This window comes from Petaurus breviceps, unplaced genomic scaffold (assembly GCF_028583685.1).
Source record: "Petaurus breviceps papuanus isolate PSGF00001 unplaced genomic scaffold, PetGlider_PUasm1.0 90654, whole genome shotgun sequence".
Taxonomy (NCBI): domain Eukaryota; kingdom Metazoa; phylum Chordata; class Mammalia; order Diprotodontia; family Petauridae; genus Petaurus; species Petaurus breviceps.
Window position 1 is genome coordinate 5,661,530 of NW_027187301.1, and position 17,126 is coordinate 5,678,655.

The window sequence follows — 17,126 nt, forward strand, 5'->3', positions numbered from 1 at the left end:
TTTCCCAGCATATTCTGTAGAATTTTGAATCTTTACCTTAGTAATTTCTGTCCTTGGATACATTAAACTCCTACTGTTCCATTGCTTTTGAATCTTATACACATAAGCTGTTTCATTGATGAACTTTTCTGTTTTTTTTTTGTTTTTTAATCTACTACCAAAATGCTTTGATTACTCTTTTTAAGTATAGTTTGACACCTGGTACCAGTATGTTTACCTAGTTCCCATTTTTCATATTTTCCCTTGAGAATGTTGAGCTTTGCTTCCTCCAAGTGAGTTTTGTTATTCTTTGGTCTAGTGCTATCAGTAACCCTTTGGTGATTTGATTGGTATAGCACTGTCTTTAATTATTTTAGGTAGCATCATCATTTTTAAGGTATTGGTAATAAATATATCATTATTTAAGTTTTCTTTTATTTCTTCAAAAGTCTTTTGTAATTTTATTTATATGATTCTTGTATGACTTAATATTTGAACTTCCAGACATTATATATATATATATATTCCATAGTTATTTTGAATAGAATTTGTTTTTCTAGCTCTTCCTGATGGGTTTTGTTAGTAATATACAGAAAAATAAATGATTTTGTGGGTTTATTTTATATCCAGTTACTTTCCTGAAGTTTTTAGATGTTTTGATTAATTTTTAGTTGAATCACTAGGGTTCCCTAAGTAAATTGTCGTATCATCTATAAATAGTAATAATTTTGTTCCCTTCTTACCTATGATTATTTTCTGAGTTTCTTTTTGTTGTCGTATTACTTACTATATCTAGCATTTCTAGAACTGTATTAAATAATATTGACAATCTATAAGTTTCTAGAGTTTCTCTATGACAGTTAATGTTTATTAGTTTTCCATAGAAATTATTTAACACAGAAAGGAGAGATCTGTGTTTTTGTATTTTGTCAAAAAGCCTTTTCTGTATGTGTTGATACAATCATTTGATTATTATTGTTAGTAATATAGTCTATTATATTTCTAGTGGTATTAATATTGAACTAATCCTGTGTTTCCAGTATAAATCCAACCTGATCATAAGGAATGATCTTGTAAACAGATTGCATTAATCTCTTTGTTATTATTTTTTTCAGTATTTTTGTATTAATATTCATTAGAGGTATTAGTCTAAGTTTTCTATCTCTATTTATATTTCCCTGATTTGGGTATCAGGACCATATCTGTCTTGTATAGGGAGTTTGTTAAGATGCCTTTTGTATGTATTTTTTCCAAATAAGTTCCATCCAAGGGAATTAACTGTTCTTTTAATTTTTCATAGAGTTCAACTGTATCTGAATCCATTTGACCTGCAGTTTTTCCTTTGAGAGGTCATTTATGGTTACTTCTCAAGTTGTTTTTTCAATTCTTTATTTCCTGTTCTGGGTCTTTTATACCATACTAGTATTTAGCACAGTTTGTGGCAAATAGTAAATGCTTACAATGCTTTTCAGTCCTATTTGAATTTGTTACTTCAAAGTTGAAGGTCTCTTCTCCTTGCTGCTCGCAAAATTTGTTATTTGGTATTCAAATTTTAAAAACCTTTTTTATTATGACCTAGAAGGTCTTTAATAAATATCAACATTTTCTTAAGCAAAGATGGCTAGGAAATGGAGATTGCACATGAAACTTGTGAATCTGCTACATACTTCTTTCTCCTTTCAGTATGTACTTGTATGTACTGTACTTGGTAGCTAAATATTTTGTTGTTCACTCATTCATTCTTTTCTATCAATTCCATATGTATCATGGATATCAGACTTTTATAAGAGAAATTTACTGCAAAGATTTTCCCTCTGTCTTTTCCCCTTGAATTCTAATCGCATGCTTTTGTTTTTGCAAAAATAAAGATTTATACAATTAAATCGATGTAATCAAAATTGACTATTTTATCTCCTGTTATTCTCTCCATCCCTATTATAGTTAAGAATGCTTCCTTTATTCACCCCTGCCCAACCACTACTTAGTGGTTATTTTTTGGGCCTTGTTTCTCTTTTGGCCAGCAACCCTAAGGACCTTCCCTTCCCAGTTTGATTTTTTTTATTTTTAATTAAAGGGGCCATCCCTAGACTCAATTCTTAAAAAGGCCTAATCACTGAATGGTCCTTGCCTCACTCAAAGTGAGAACTTCAAAGACCTCAGCTTAACAAGTCCAGGGTCTCCCACTGCATCGTAGGCCATCTCCAGTTGTCCTGATCTATATCTGGCCACTGGAACCATAAGGCTCTGGAGGACGAAGTGAGGCTGGTGACTATGCCCAGCCTTCTGTCATGTAAATCCAATTCAATTGCAAGTCATGGCATTGTCTTCTTGATGTCATGAGTACAAACGACAAACCATACATGACAATTTGTTTATATTACCATTAATTTCTAGGTTATATATTCTTTTAGATTTTTTTTTTTTGCTTTTTGAAGGGCAGTTGGGGTTAAGTGACTTGCCCAAGGACACATTTTTGTGTTAAGTGTCTGAGGCCAGATTTGAACTCAGGTCCTCCTAGCTCCAGGGCTGGTATTCTATTCACTGAGACAAGCCACCTCCTTTGGATCTTTTTGTAGCATAAGGTGTCAGGTGTTGATTTAAATCTAATTCCTTCCAGACTGCTTTCCAATTTTTCCAGCAATTTTTGTCAAATAGTTATTCTTAGTATTTTGTGTACTTGAATGGATCAAGCACTATGCTGCTATATTTAGTTTTTTCTGAATCTTCTGTACTTAATCTGTTTCACTAAGGAAATAATATTTTTGTTTTGTTTTTAACCAGTACCAAATCGTTTAAATAGTATTGCTTTTAAGTATAGTTTGAGCCCTGGTACTAGCATGTCCATTTAATTCCTACTTTTTTCATGTTTTCCCATGAAAACCTTGGCCTTTTGCTCCTCCAGATTTTATACTTTTAAAAAATTTCTATAATTTCTTGATGGGTTGAGTGGCATGGCACTAAATCTGTAAATTAATTTATGTATTATCATTTGTATTATGATAACATGGCTCAACCATAAATAATTCTCCCATTATTTAAATTTTCCTTTATTTCTGTAAAGAATGTTTTGTAATTGTGTATAAATAACTTCTTTCTGTGTGTCTTTGGAATTGGAGTACCAGATATTTAAATGTTGTTCAGTCTCTTTGTGACTCCATTTGCTTCTCTATTTTAAAGATGAGAAACTAAGGCAAACTGAATTAAATGACTTGTCTGGGGTCACAACTAGTAAGTGCCTAAGGCCACATATTTTATATATTCTGTAGTAATTTGTAGTGGGATTTCTTTTTTTGTCTCTGCTGGGGTTTGTTGGTAATATGTAGAAAGCCTGATGATTTGGGTTGTTTTATTTTATATCCTGTTATTGAAAGGAAAATTCTTTGTTCATTCTTTTGCCCTAATTAATGAGGTAAAACTCAGAAGAAAGAGAATTAAAAGGAGTTTTAAAAAATGTCAAGTTAGGTACATGTTGACGGGCTGCACTAGAGATCAGCAAGGGATTCAGGATGAAGATTGCTTTTATTGATAACTTTCATAATGAAATAAATATAATTTGATAGGTCCACATAGAAGGGGATGGGCCACTGCATTTCAGCTCCTCTCTAATTGCTGGTACATGCCAGGTAACAGGTGGGGGGCGGGGGAGGTGAGTAGACCAACAGGTAGAGTAAGACCAGCTACTTGCTGAATAGCAGGTAATACAAAAGCTGCAGGCTGGGTGATATCTCCCCCCCAAAAAGCCTCCTTTAACACTGATTGACAAGCAGGACTGGGAACTATGGGGTCTTTGAGTCAGTATAACTTTCAATACTGTTACTTTATTGAAGTTATTCATTTCTTCTGTTCATTTTAATTGAATCTCTAATGATCTCTAAGTAACCATATCTTCTGCAAAAAGTGATCATTTTATTTCCTCTTTGCCTATGCTTATTTCCTCAAATTCTTTTGTTGCTATCACTAGTATTCTTAAAACAATATCAAATCAAAGTTTTAGCAATGCACATCTTTGTTGTATTCTTCATCTTATTGGAAAGGCCTTTAGTATTTTTCCATTACAGATGATATTTATTCTTAGTTTTAGATGCAGACTAATTACCATGTTAAAGAAAGTTCTAATTATCACTAGTCTTTCTAATGTTCTTAACAAAAGTAGGGGTTTGATTTTTGTGAAACTATTTTCTATTATCTGTTCATCTAATCATGTGATTTTTATTTTCTGTTATTAATATGGTCTGATGTGTTTATAGTTTTCCTAATATTGAACCAATCTTCCATTCCTGGTATAAATCCAACCTGATTAAAGTATATGATCTTAATATTTCACTAAAGCCTCTTTTCTAATAATGTATTTAGTATTTTATATCAAACTTCATTAGGGATATTGGCCTATAGCTTTTTTCCTCTGCTTTATTTCTCCTTAATTTAAGTATCAAGACCATATCTGTAACTAAGAAATTTGGTAGGATCTCTTCCTTTCTAGTTTTTGCAAACTGCTTATTTAATATTGCATCTAATAATTCTTGAATGCTTGATAGAATTTGCTTCTAAATCCATCTAGTCATGGGGATGTTTTTCTTTAGGAGTTTATTTATGAATAACAGTTCAATTTCTTTTTCTGAGACTGAGTTATTTAAATTCTCAATTCTTGTTCATATAAGCTAAATATTTTATATTTTTGTAAATATTCATTTTTGTTGGCATATAATTAAGGAAAATAATTTCTAATAATTTCCTTTATTTCCTCTTTATATGTGACGAGTTCTCTTTCATTTTTGATATTGCTGATTTTGTTTATCTCTTTGAATTTTAGAATTTCTATTTTGGTATTTACTTTTTTATTTTTTAATTTTTTTGCTTTTTGGAGGGCAATTGGGGTTAAGTAACTTGCCCAAGGTTACACAGCTAGTTTTTTTCTGTGAGTGTTAAGTTAAGTGTCTGAGGCTGGAACCGAACTTGGGTCCTCCTGATTCCCAGACGGATGCTTTACCCACTGTGCCACCTAGCCGCCCCTATTTTGGTATTGATGTTTTTTGATTTGTTGTTTTTCTAAGTTGTTTTATTTACATGTCCATTTCACTGATCTGTTTTTCTTTTTTCTCTCCTTTTTTTTTTTTTTTTTGCTTTTTGGAGGGCAATTGGGGTTAAGCGACTTGCCCAAGGTCACACAGCTAGTTTTTGTGTGTGTGTGTTAAGTGTCTAAGGCCTGATCCGAGCCCAGGTCCTCCTGACTCCAGAGCTGGTGCTATTTTCTCTCCTTTGTTAATGAAAGTGTTTGGAGTTATAAATTTTCCCCTTCAAATTGCTTTGGCAGCATCCCAAAAGTTTTGTTAGGGAAATTCACTGTTGTAATTTTCCTTTCCGAATTTATCATTTTTGTGATTTGTTCTTTGACCCACTAGCTTTTTAGGATTAAATTATTTAGTTTTCCTTTACATTTTAATCCTTTCTTTAGAGGCATTTTATTGACTGTTATTTTGATTTTGTTGTGATCAGTAAAGGAAGTCCTTAGTATGGCTGCTTTTTTGCATTTGTTTATGATGTTTTTATGCCCTAGAACATAGTCCATTTTGGAAATATATGTATTCTTCATCTTATTGGATATATGTATGTTTCAATAAAAGCACATTAAACTCTCAAGTACCATATCCCAAACGTTTTTAGTACGTTTTAGGCTTAATAGCTTATGTAGGTAACCAGAAGCCACCTAATTATATAAGTCCATGCAGGGATTTGGTTGTCAGAACTTTTAGTTTCCATTCTAAATTCCATTTTTAATGTGTTAGCCCAGGAACTGGTGAGAAACCATGGATGTCTTCTGAACAGTTTACTTCTCTGAGATATGTATCATTTTTATTTCTAGGCAGCAATTGACAGAGATGTAGCTAGTATAACTTTTCTAAAATTCTATTCAGATCCTTAACTTCTTATTTACTTTTTTGATAGATTTGTCTAGATCTAAATGAGACACATTGAAACCTCCAACTTTTATAGTTTTTCTATATCTCTTTTTTACATCTACATCTCTTTCTCCCTATACATCATTTAACTTTTCATTCAGCTATATAGATATGACACCATTTGGCAAATAAACATATTAAATATTGGTATTATCAGTATCTCTGGTACTTTAAAGCACAGTGCAATTTCTTTTTAATCCACATGAAACTTTTATTTTTACCTTGTGTGATATTATGATTGGTATCTCTGCTTTTTTAAATAGCCTGAAAAAATAAATTCTATGTCCACCTCTCATCTTAACTTTGTAGTTAATCTTGCTTAACTTTAACATAATCTTTATTTCCTTATATTTAGAGTTAATAATGATTTCTTAATTGCCAAAATATTATGGTCCTACTCTGGTCCTAGTTCTTCTGAACCTATCTGTTGCATTTGAAAATGGTAACTACCCTCTTTTCTTGAATACTCTGTCCTTTCTGGGTTTTCCTGAGACTAGTCTTTCCTGGTTTACCCACCACCTCTCTGCTCTTCTATCAGTCTCCTTTCTTGGCTCATCATCTACATCATACCCACTAACTGTGGGTGTTCCCCAAAGTTCTGTCCTTGGCCCTCTTCTCTTCTCCCTTTACTTTATTTTGGTAATCTCAAAAGCTCTTCTGGGTTAATAAAACAAACGTAACCACTAAGCTTGGATGTCCAGAGAAAGAAAATATATTTCGACGGAATAAAAAACTGTTAACTTGATTATGTGCCTGACCTAGTGGTAGAACATCAGAATAATGATAATTGACAAGAGGAATTGAGATTTTGAGTTTTTTATTTTAAGCATTTCACAGACATCTGGAGGAAAACAGAATAGCCCCACTATATAAAAGCAGCAACTCAACCACAGAAAAGAGAAGTAAAATGTTCAGAAGTTATCTGTGGCCCCTCTTTCACCAGTCCCCAGGCTAGCACATTAAGAATGGATTTTAGAATAGAAACTAAAAGTTCTGACAACCAAATCCCTGCATGGACTCATACAACCAGGCTTCTGGTTACCTACATAAGCTATTAAGCTTAAAATTGTACTAAAGACATCTGGGACACTGTACCTGACAATTTAATTTCTTTTTTATTGAAACATCAAGAGTCCACTGAGGCACAAAATACCTTTTTCCCTACAGATATTTTTTTTCTCTTCTTGGAAGATGAATTGGTCCAGATCTATATGTCTAGCCCCAGTTTCTTCCCTGAACTTCAGTCCTGTATCCCCAATTGCTTATTAGTTTTTTCAAAATTGATGTCCCAGAAACATCTTAAAATCAACATGTCTAAAACTGAATTCATTACCTTTCCCCCAGTCTCTTCCTTCTATCAAAATTTCCACTGTCTGTTGAACAGGCATCCAGTGTCTCAGGTTTATAATCTAGGCATAATCTTAGGCCGCTCACATTCTCTCAACTCATACATATCCTCTTTTGTGGTGGAAGCAATATCTGCCCACACTTTTCATTTAGACTAGGATAGTTTTTCCCTTAAAAAGTAATGAAATATTCCTCAAGACAATCCAGAGTATTAAGACTCAGTAGATGGAGTCAGGACAAACTGAGTTCAAATCTGGTCTCAGTTACTGAGTAGCTGGGCATGTCATTTAACCTGTCTGCCTCAGTTTCCTCTTCTATAAAATGGAGATAATAATAGCATCTACCTCCCAGAGTCATTATGAGGATAAAAATAGATAATATTTGTAAGGTGCTTTACAAACTTCAAAGGATTATATAAATGCTATTACCATTATTATCAATAAGATAATTAATATGGGGTGGCCAGGTAGCACAGTGAGTAAGAGCACCGGCCCCAGTGTGGAGATGACCTGGGGATTGAATCCAGGCTCTGATACTTAGCACCACACCCAGAAATAACTGGCCGAGTAACCTCGAGCAAGTTACTCAACCCCAGTTGCTTAAAAAAAAAAGATAATTAATATTAGTCTTGTAACACATAAAATCCAGTCTTTGCTGCATATCCTTCCCATCCTATTGTTAAGTAAACTTCCTCTTGTAAAATAATACATCTTCTAGAAATGTCTTATTTAGTTCCATTTGCAAGGCTAAACCACTGGTCTGGTCAGAATCCACAGGCCTGGCCCCCAAATGACTTGTGTAATGTAATGCCAAGGAAAGGCAACTTCCCAAGGTTCAGAATACCAGCATAGGTGCTCTCCATTTTATTCAGTGACCAACCAAGAACAGAGAAGATCAAAACATGACATCATTCAAAATATAGCATTTACTAAGTGTGATTAAATAATCTCCAAGTACTACCCCACCCCAGGACCTTCCATTCATTCAATCAATTACAAAGTCTCTGTTCTAAATACTACTCCACCCCTAGGCTGTACCTTCATTTAGTCCACCACAAAGCCCCTCTTCTCAAATGGAGATTAGTTTCCAAACATAAGTAAAGTACCTTCATTTGTTCAATCACAGAGCACAATAAGGTCAAAAGTTCCCCACCCCTGGATCACAATTGAATCTACCCCAGAGTTACTTCAAGTTTAAGCACAGCACTTAATACCCAAATGGAGGTCTTTTCTTCATCTTGACAGGAGGCAAGTTCTCAGCAATCTTAGTTCCTGGGGAGACAAGGCTTAGCAAGGCCACAAGATACATTGCCAGTCTCTTCATTAATTCATCCTCTGTCTGTAGAACAGTCCTAGAACCCCTGAAAACATTAGCAAAACCCTCTCCCAGGATTTCTGTAAACATACAACAAGAAAATCCTTCTTCAGGGCTTCTGAACCAACAGAAAGGTTCCCAGACCCCTGCAACAACAGCACTGTCCTTCACCAGTGGACAGTATTCACTCTGTCTTCAGGACAGTCTCAGGAGCTCTTAGCCAACAGCCAGGTTCCAGGACTTCTTCAACAAAAGGACTGTCTTTCACCAGTGGACAAATCTGGCAAAACAACATCAAAACAGACAGACAAAGTACCAGCAAAACAGACATGTCTCCTCAGTCCCTTGGCAGCTCAGGGGGCAGGTCTCAAAAGTCCAGGGCAATTCAAAGTGGCCCCCAGCAATTCTCTCAGTCTCTCTGCCTCCACGAGGGTGCTGCTTCCAAAAAGTTCTTCTGCCTCTCTCTTGTCTCTCCAAATCTATGTTACCAGCTCCTCCCAGTTCAGGACTTCCTTTTCACATCAACAAGTCCATCCCACAGGTGGGATTAACAAACTCTGGGTTTTAACACAATCAATTTGAAAACCAAGCCAATACAGGGGAATCTTTATATTCCATTACTATCACAACTTGTTACTTCACTGAGACTTCAGTGACCTTGGTGTGCTCAGCCCTCATCCTACTTGACCTCTCTGCAGCTTCTGACCACCATTTTGTCCTCTTTTAGCTTTAGTGACATTACTTTCTCCTCTCTGTCCCACCTTACCTTTTCAGTCACCTTTATCTAATCAGTGACCCACAACCAACAAGTATTTCTTAAGTACCTACTAAGAGCCAGACTCTATGTTACAGCTTCAGGGTACAGATTTAAAGAATGAGTAATCCCTTACTCTAGAGGAGTTTGTATTGTAATGGACCTGCAGAACCATGCCATTTGGAAGATCCACTGGCATCTCAAGTTTAACATGTCCAAAATAGAATTCATTAGCTTTCCCCCAAAGCTGCCCCTCCTCCAAATGTCCTTATTTCTGTGGAGGACTCCACCATTCTTCACAACTTTGCTTCCCATATTTAGTCAGTTGCTAAGGCTACATAACCTCCCCTGTACACTGTCGTTAATTAAGGCCCTCATCATTTCTTGCCCAGACTAAAGCCTTATAATTACTATCCCTGCCTCTAATTTCTTCCTTCTCCAAACATCCCCTCATGCAGCTGCAAAATTATATCCTTTGAAATTCAGCAATGATCATGTTAATCCTATACTCAGAATCTTCAATGATTCCATTTTGCTTCTGGGATAAAACATAAATTCCCCAGCCTGGCCTTTAGAGCCCTCCCCAAACTGTTCCAGTCTAACTTTCCTGACTTGTTTCATGGTATTCTGCTTCATGTATTAGATGTTCCAGCCAAACCAGCTTCCTATAGCTATTCTTAAAACTGTAAGCCTCTCCCCTAGCTTCTCTCCTGTATCTGTGTCTTCACACATACTGTCTCTCACTCCTTATTTACACCTCTCAAAGTCCCTAGCTTCCCTCCAAATTCAGGTTAGGTACTAAATCCTATGGAAATCTTTCCTTCCTTCCTCTCTTGATTGAATTATGGTTCTAACTTTGAAAGGAGGGGAGGGGAGAAGAACACATCAGGCAGATATTAAGTTGGCCCTGATGTGGAGTGAATCTTGGCTGGAGCCAGACCAGACACTGGACTGTTTGTTACTGGGACTCATCAATCAAGGCTTTGGGGATTTCAGGCTGGTAGTTCTTCATCTGAAAGGGTTAAGTCTTACAAATTGTTTTTAATAAAGATCACCAAGTTTTACTATGAGAGAAAAGCAGTACTGCCAATACTACTGGAAAGTGTTATCAGTCTCCTTGTTCCCCACAGTGGCTCCATTCATTAATCCTGAGAATTTAGCAAACCAGCACCCCTCTCCGGAGGCTATTCCCTAATTAAAATGTAAGCTCCTTAAGGGCAGGGGCTATATTTCTGTAGTATTTACAGCCCTTAGCATTTTTGTTGAATCATTTTTTTTTTCAGTCTTGTGGGATTCTTCTGTGAACCTTTTTGGGATTTTCTTGGACTTCAGTAGTTTGCCATTTCCTTTTCCCGTTCATTTTATAGACTAGGAAAGTGAGGCAAAGAGAGTTAAGGGACTTGCCCAGGGTCACACAGCTAGGAAGTGTCTGAAATCAGATTTGAATTCAGGAGCTTGAGTCTTCCTGACTCCAGACCCAACTCTCTTATCCATTGTGCCACCTAGCTTCTCTTAGTATATATAGTGTTTTGTATTTAATAACAATATTTAATATTATTTTTAATATTTAAAAATATTTATTTTAAAATTTAATTTAAAATTAAATATTTAAAAATAATATTATATTTAATAATAATAAAATAAAGGTTTTTTTTTCCTTCCTGTTCTCTCAATCATGCTTATCAAGCTCTGCTTCATAGTTCACACAAATGTTCCTAGGTTGCTGATTCGCACTGCTGTGGTGTTCTAACCTTCTGCTATTGCCTTTGGTTTAGTATCTGTGGACTTGTATCTCTTCTCCCCCTCCCCCCCCCATGACTGTGATTGCTTCTGTCTTTGTTTCCTCTGTGCCTCACACAGTGCCTAGCTTTTAGCTCGAATTGATCCTTCCTCTGCCTTTGTAATACGTCTTTGTAACAAGTGATCTGGTGACTCACTAGACACTGCGGGTCAGCTTCACTGGTGGGATTTAAACTCTGCCCCTCTTGGTTCCAAGTCCAGCGCTCTGCACACCTCTTCAAATACTTTCTTTTCTGCCTCTTCTGGACTAGAGCCGTCTGCCTCCTTCCAGGTAAGATACCGGCCAGCTCCGTGTGAGGCAGCCACCTTATGGCTTGGAGTGCCGGCCCCTTGATGCTAACAGAACCAGAGGAAAGTCCCCAGGGGGGTCGCTTGGCTGCACAGCATGAGGAGGCCAGAGTGGACTGCGCTTTGCACTGTCGGGGGAGACACACTCATCAATGAGACAGCAGATCCACTCCAAGTACAGAAGCGCAGACAATGTGGACAGTTCAGAGTTAGGTGTAGAGAGAGAAGGGTGTCAGTGTGGTGTATTTGAAGGGGTTTTTTTCCTACTTTTAAGCCCTGATAGAGACGCAAAGTCTATGATACCTGGAGTTCGGGGGACTAAGGTCAGAAATTAAGGGGAAAAGCAGTGATCCGGAGATGCAGGGGGCGGCCCGGGCCGGAGTCGTTACCCGCAGCGCATGCCGGGAGCGGTAGTTTTTTCAGCGTGGTGTGCAGGGAGTCGTAGTTGTCCGTGGCGGAAGCGGTGGGGGGCGCCGCAGCGAGAGGAGCTGGAGGAGCCAGCGCTGCCGCGGCGGTGTCAGCGGCGCCTTCGCCCGCACGCTCGGCCTCCGGCTTCTTCGGAGCGGTTGTATCCCCAGAGCTCGGCTAGACAGGGGCTAGGCGAGGCGGCGGGAGCGCCAGGGGCCACGCCTCACCCTGATGCGGCCCGAGGGCCCGGGAATGGAGATCAGCTGCTGCGGAGAGACGCTGCAGGAGGAGAGCAGGTGGGAGGGGGAGGAGAAGGTTGGCTGGGGCCGGGCCGAGCAGACGGGGTTAAGGGTTGGGATCGATGCTGCGGAGCCGGGACTGGCATGGCCGGGGGGCTCGCCCGGGCCGGAGGAATGGGGGTGGGCTGCGCTGCGCGAAGGAGTCAAGGGGTCTTGGCTGGGGGGCGGGAGGACGGCCGGTGACTCGGAGGAGAGTCCGGGGAAAAAGCGCCCCTCGCTCTGAGCTCTGGCTGCTGGCTCAGCTGATCCATGACAGCAGGAGCTGGGCCGCATCGTCGCGGCCGCCCGAGGCCCGCACTGAGCACGCCCACCCTAGCCGTGCACGGGACTGGGGATGGAGGAATGTCCATTCCTGGGTGCAAAGGGCAGGGCTCTCCGGGGAGGGAACTGGAGGAATGTGCAGCAGGGAGGGGAGGGGGCCGTGCAGAAGAAAGGGGGGGGGGGGTGATTTTGGAGAAGCAGCGAGTGGCAGGGGGTCTATTGGCTGCTGGTCTCCATGGTGCGGGCTGGCTTTCCGGGCCTGTCAGCTTCTCCGTGCCAGCAGCCTGCTTCTCAGCATCACAGCGTCGACATGCTTCCATGAACTGGCGTCGCATTTGTTCGTGGAGGTAGTTTCGGAAGCTCTTTCATCGATGCTGGAAGTGTTTGGATTCCAGGAGCCACAGTGAATAAAACCACATTCATAGGCCAGCGGTTTTAGATCTGGAGGAATAAGTTATCAAATACAATCCCTCCGTTTTATTTGTAAGACCTAAGAAGCCCAGAGAGATTAAGAGACTTACCCAGGGTCACACAGCTAGCTACAAAGGGACTGAGGTGGGACGCTGGATCCCAGGTTTTCCTGCCTCCCCAGGCCACTACTGCCCTTCCTCACACAAAGGTGTCCTGCATTTCTGATGTGGGTAATGACTCACTAAGAACTTTCATTCTTAATGAGATTTAAGTATTTGAAATGTTACCGGGGCTAAATAGAAAGAGACCATTAAAGTCTTTTGCTGCCATTTAAAAATTAGGTTTCTACTCTGTCAGGGCTCTAAATGTGCTTCTCTGTGTGAGAAAAAAAATCTTTGCAGGGCAAAGGAATATTTTGTGCTTCTGTGGAGTCTTGATGTTTCAATAAAAAACCAAATTAAACTTTCAGCCCTGGTACACCTTGTCCCAACTGTCTTGGTACAGTTTTAAGCTTAATAGCTTGTGTATGTAACCAGAAGCCACCTAGTCCTAGTGTATAAAGCCATGCAGGGATTTCGTTGTCAGAACTTTCAGTTTCCATTCTAAAATCTCTTTTTAATGTTGCTAGCCTGGGGACTGGTGAGAGAGGGGCCATGCATGACTCCTGAGCATTTTACTTCTTTTTCTGCATTTCAGTTGCTGTTTTTTACATATTGAGGCTATTCTGTTTTCCTCCTGGTATCTGAAATGCTTAAAATGGTTTACATGAAAAACTCAAATCTCAATCCCTCTTGAGTTATCAGTCCTTTTTCTGATCTCATACCACTAGGTCAGGCACATAGTCAAGTAACCAGCTTTTTAACTCCATCAAAATGTATTCTCTGTTTTCCTCTGGACATGCAAGCTCAGTGGTTATTAGAGAAATAATAATAGGAGATCATGCATCTTTAACTTGTCTTGCTCAGGACGCCATATAGGCTCATTGCCAGTCACCTTTGACCCTGTGGTTCTCTGCCCATGTTATTTTGCTCCTAGCCAAGAAACTTTGATACTAATTTCAGCAGAGTAGTTGTCACAGTAAAAGTATGAAGATCCCATGGAAATCATGGTTAGTTAAATTCTATGAGGATTCTCAGAGTGTGGTCCAGGATCTCCCTTCTGGCCCCTCACCCCCAAGGCAGGGGTGTCCCTGAATTCTTTTTAGAAGATCTTTGAAGTCAAAACGATTTTCATAATAATGTTAAGATGTCTTAATTTCTAATAAGTAAATATTTCTAGATATAACCCACATTAAGAAAAGTTTTTTTGGGGGGACCCTAATAATTTTTAAAAGTATTAGAGGTAGTCCTGAAACCAAAAAGATCAAAAACTACCTTGTATCCTGGCCACAGACTGCCTGTTTTCATTGGTCTATCTTGCAAATACATACCCATAGTCACAAGGGGAAACTGACTTTAAAAAGAGTATGGATGAGTCAGGGCAAATCTAATACAACCGGGGCAAAAACAAAACAAAAAAACAGCTAATTCACTTGTATGGAGGGTTAGTGGCTTTTTATTTTTGTGTATGAAAGACAATGGATTTTTGATAAATTTCCTGTTAGAACCACAAGATTCCTGGTATTAGGGAGGGGTTTGGCATTGCAGGGTTCTGCTAGGATGACTCATTCTTCCCTTCCTCCCGTTCATTTCTTTATTGCTTGTCTTTTCTGAATCTGGGACTTTTGAGATGAAGACTTATTCCATTGCAAGCCTAACATGTTAACCTAACTTTTAACTCTGAGTGCTGTAAGATTATACAGTTAATGATAGATTTCTCTCTTCTATTTTTAGATTTCTTTGTCATTTCTAATCTGGGGTAGTTAGCATTCAGTCCAAATTTTGGGATAAGCGATACCCAATTAATTTTCCCTAGGGGAGTTCCTGAACACAGACAGGTAGAATTGTTTAAAACTATAATCTTGGTCTCTCTGCCCACATGACCTCTGAGGATCCTTATCCCAACTCCCACTCTCACAGGTATGTCTTGTTTCCCCAGCATAAAGCTACATCTTCCCTTTAGGTATACCCACTGAGAAGTTAGGGAAGTGATTCTCTAATTCAGTCCCCCCATCAGTGTGCTTCTCCCCAATATTATCAATTGAAAATCATTTTATTCAGCTAGCCTTAAGTAGCTTTTAGAAACATATTTACCAAGGTGGTACAATAAATACAATCAGTATAAAATATCCCCCAAAAGTCTGTGACACTTTCCTGTAAGTCCATACAGACTCCAAGGGAAAGTAGACTCAGGCTTAAGGAACACATGTGGCAAAGGGGGTGATAGCTCACAATTTATGCCTCCTGGAAATCCTTTTCTTTCTTTTGTGGGTGCTCAAAAAAAAAAATCACCCTTAGGCATGGTGTGATGTTTTGGATATTTTTTGCTGGACTCCTTGTGAAATTGTGAATCTGTTCAGTCTGTTTTTGGCTTCAGACACTGCTATCAGCTGATCTGGGGGTGATACTAGGATACCAATGGGAAGTCCAACATGATCCAAATCCTTTGAAACTTGCATGGTCAAGGTTCTTGATCCAGGTGAGAAGGTGGGAAAGAGACCCTATGCCACTCTTCTCTCTTCCCCGGCTGCCCCAGTGCTTCCTCCCTAGGGGTTTTACTGGAATACCAAGCTTACTCCCATATCCATTTCTGTGCTTGTTTGATAACTTATAGAAGACCCTTGGGGGTGACCAGATTTCCTCAGAATTTCCTCAGAACATGATTCCTGTGTAATGTCATTTCATTCTAAGGACTTCACACTTAGTCTAAAGGCTATGTATGATTTGTTTGGCGATCTTACTTTTATGTGTATATATATATGTATTATGTGACCAGTTAAGATAAGGAACTTTTCAAAAAAACTTCCCATATAATTTAAGATGAAAGAGACTGAGAAGGGTTACCATTTACTTCACATCCTGGCCTGTGCTGCCTGCACCAGCACCCTAATAGGAGTGAGGTGATGCTGCACCAGGTTTTGGATCTTCTGGAAGAAATGTGTGAAATCATATAACTGCGCCAAATATTTAAGAGCTGAAGGAATTCAGAAACACACATGGCCTCTGACTAGAGACGGGGAACTCTGTCCCTGGTATCTGTAGTTGGAAGAAAGGGACATAAAGGGCGTGGAGACGGCCATACTTTTAAATATTTAAGTGGTTGCCAATTTGAGAGGAAGTAACTTTACAGTAAAACATAAAAATAGACCCTCTTGAGAATACAGTTTATTCTAATTGCCCAGAGAGAGTTGTTCATGATTCAGTCTTCTCTGGCTTTCTCTCAGCTGTTGTGAATATAAAAAAGCCTGAGCAGTGCACCTTGACCGAGACTTGTCATTATCTCTGAGAATATTTCAATCATAAATAATTCACATCATTTATTGAGTAGAGTATAGGAGGAAATAAAGTTGGGGGTGTTGCTAAGTAGTCATCTCCAAACCAAAGACCCATTACCTTGCAGCAAGGGATATTTCTAGCTGGTGTGTTACCTTGGTGTTGGTCAGTCGTGTCTGACTCTCTGTGACCCCATTTGGGGTTTTCCGGGCCAAGATACTGGAGTGACTTCCCATTTCCTTCTCCAGTTCATTTTACAGATGAGGAAACTGAGGCAAACAGGGTTAAGTGATTTGCCCAGGGTCACACAACAAAGTATCTGAAGACCAGATTTGAAGTCAGGAAGATGAATCTTCCAGAATCTAGGCCTGGCACTCTATCAGCTGTACCACCTAATTGCCTGTGTTTGTTACCTTATTGGCTAATTATTCAGGAACTGAAACTATGTCTACAAATTTACATAGTTCTTGATTTTAAATCACAATTCACAAAATCTCTTGAGTTGGCAGGCACCTCAGTATCTGTTCCTCTTATAAGACATTCCGTCTCCCAACTGTGTATGTTTTTACTAGCTATCACCCGTCTCTAGAATTCTCTCCTGACTTCCCTGGCTTCCTTCAAGTCCCAACTAAAAATCCCACCGTGTACAAAAAGCCTCTCCCAGCCCCTTGAATTGCTAGTACCTTCCCTTTGTTGACTATCTCCAATTTATCCTGCATTTTACCTTGTTTGTATATAGTTGTTTGCATGTTGTCTCCCAAACTCCAAGACCAGATAAATTTTCAAGTGAATTCTGTCAAACATTCAAATTCTATTCAAAGAGCAGTTAATTACAATATCACATAAACTGTTTGAAATAATAGGAAAAGAAGGGAATCTTCTAGTCTCTTCAAAAATATGGCCTTGATATACCAGCTAAACCAGGGAAAGACAAAGC

At 39.0% G+C, this 17,126-nt stretch overlaps 1 protein-coding gene across 3 annotated transcripts in view; it reads left to right on the top strand.

Annotated features, from left to right (window-relative positions):
• The first annotated feature begins 11,849 nt into the window (after positions 1-11,849).
• Positions 11,850-17,126, top strand: part of RUBCN (rubicon autophagy regulator) — a 53,732-nt gene continuing 48,455 nt past the window's right edge. For 2 of the 3 annotated variants that reach the window (XM_069065002.1, XM_069065000.1), the window contains exon 1: positions 11,850-12,143. In XM_069065002.1, coding sequence (XP_068921103.1) covers positions 12,079-12,143 — 65 coding nt within the window. In that variant the 5' untranslated portion in view covers positions 11,850-12,078. The remainder of the gene's footprint in view (positions 12,144-17,126) is intronic. The other variant, XM_069065001.1, reaches the window with a different exon arrangement.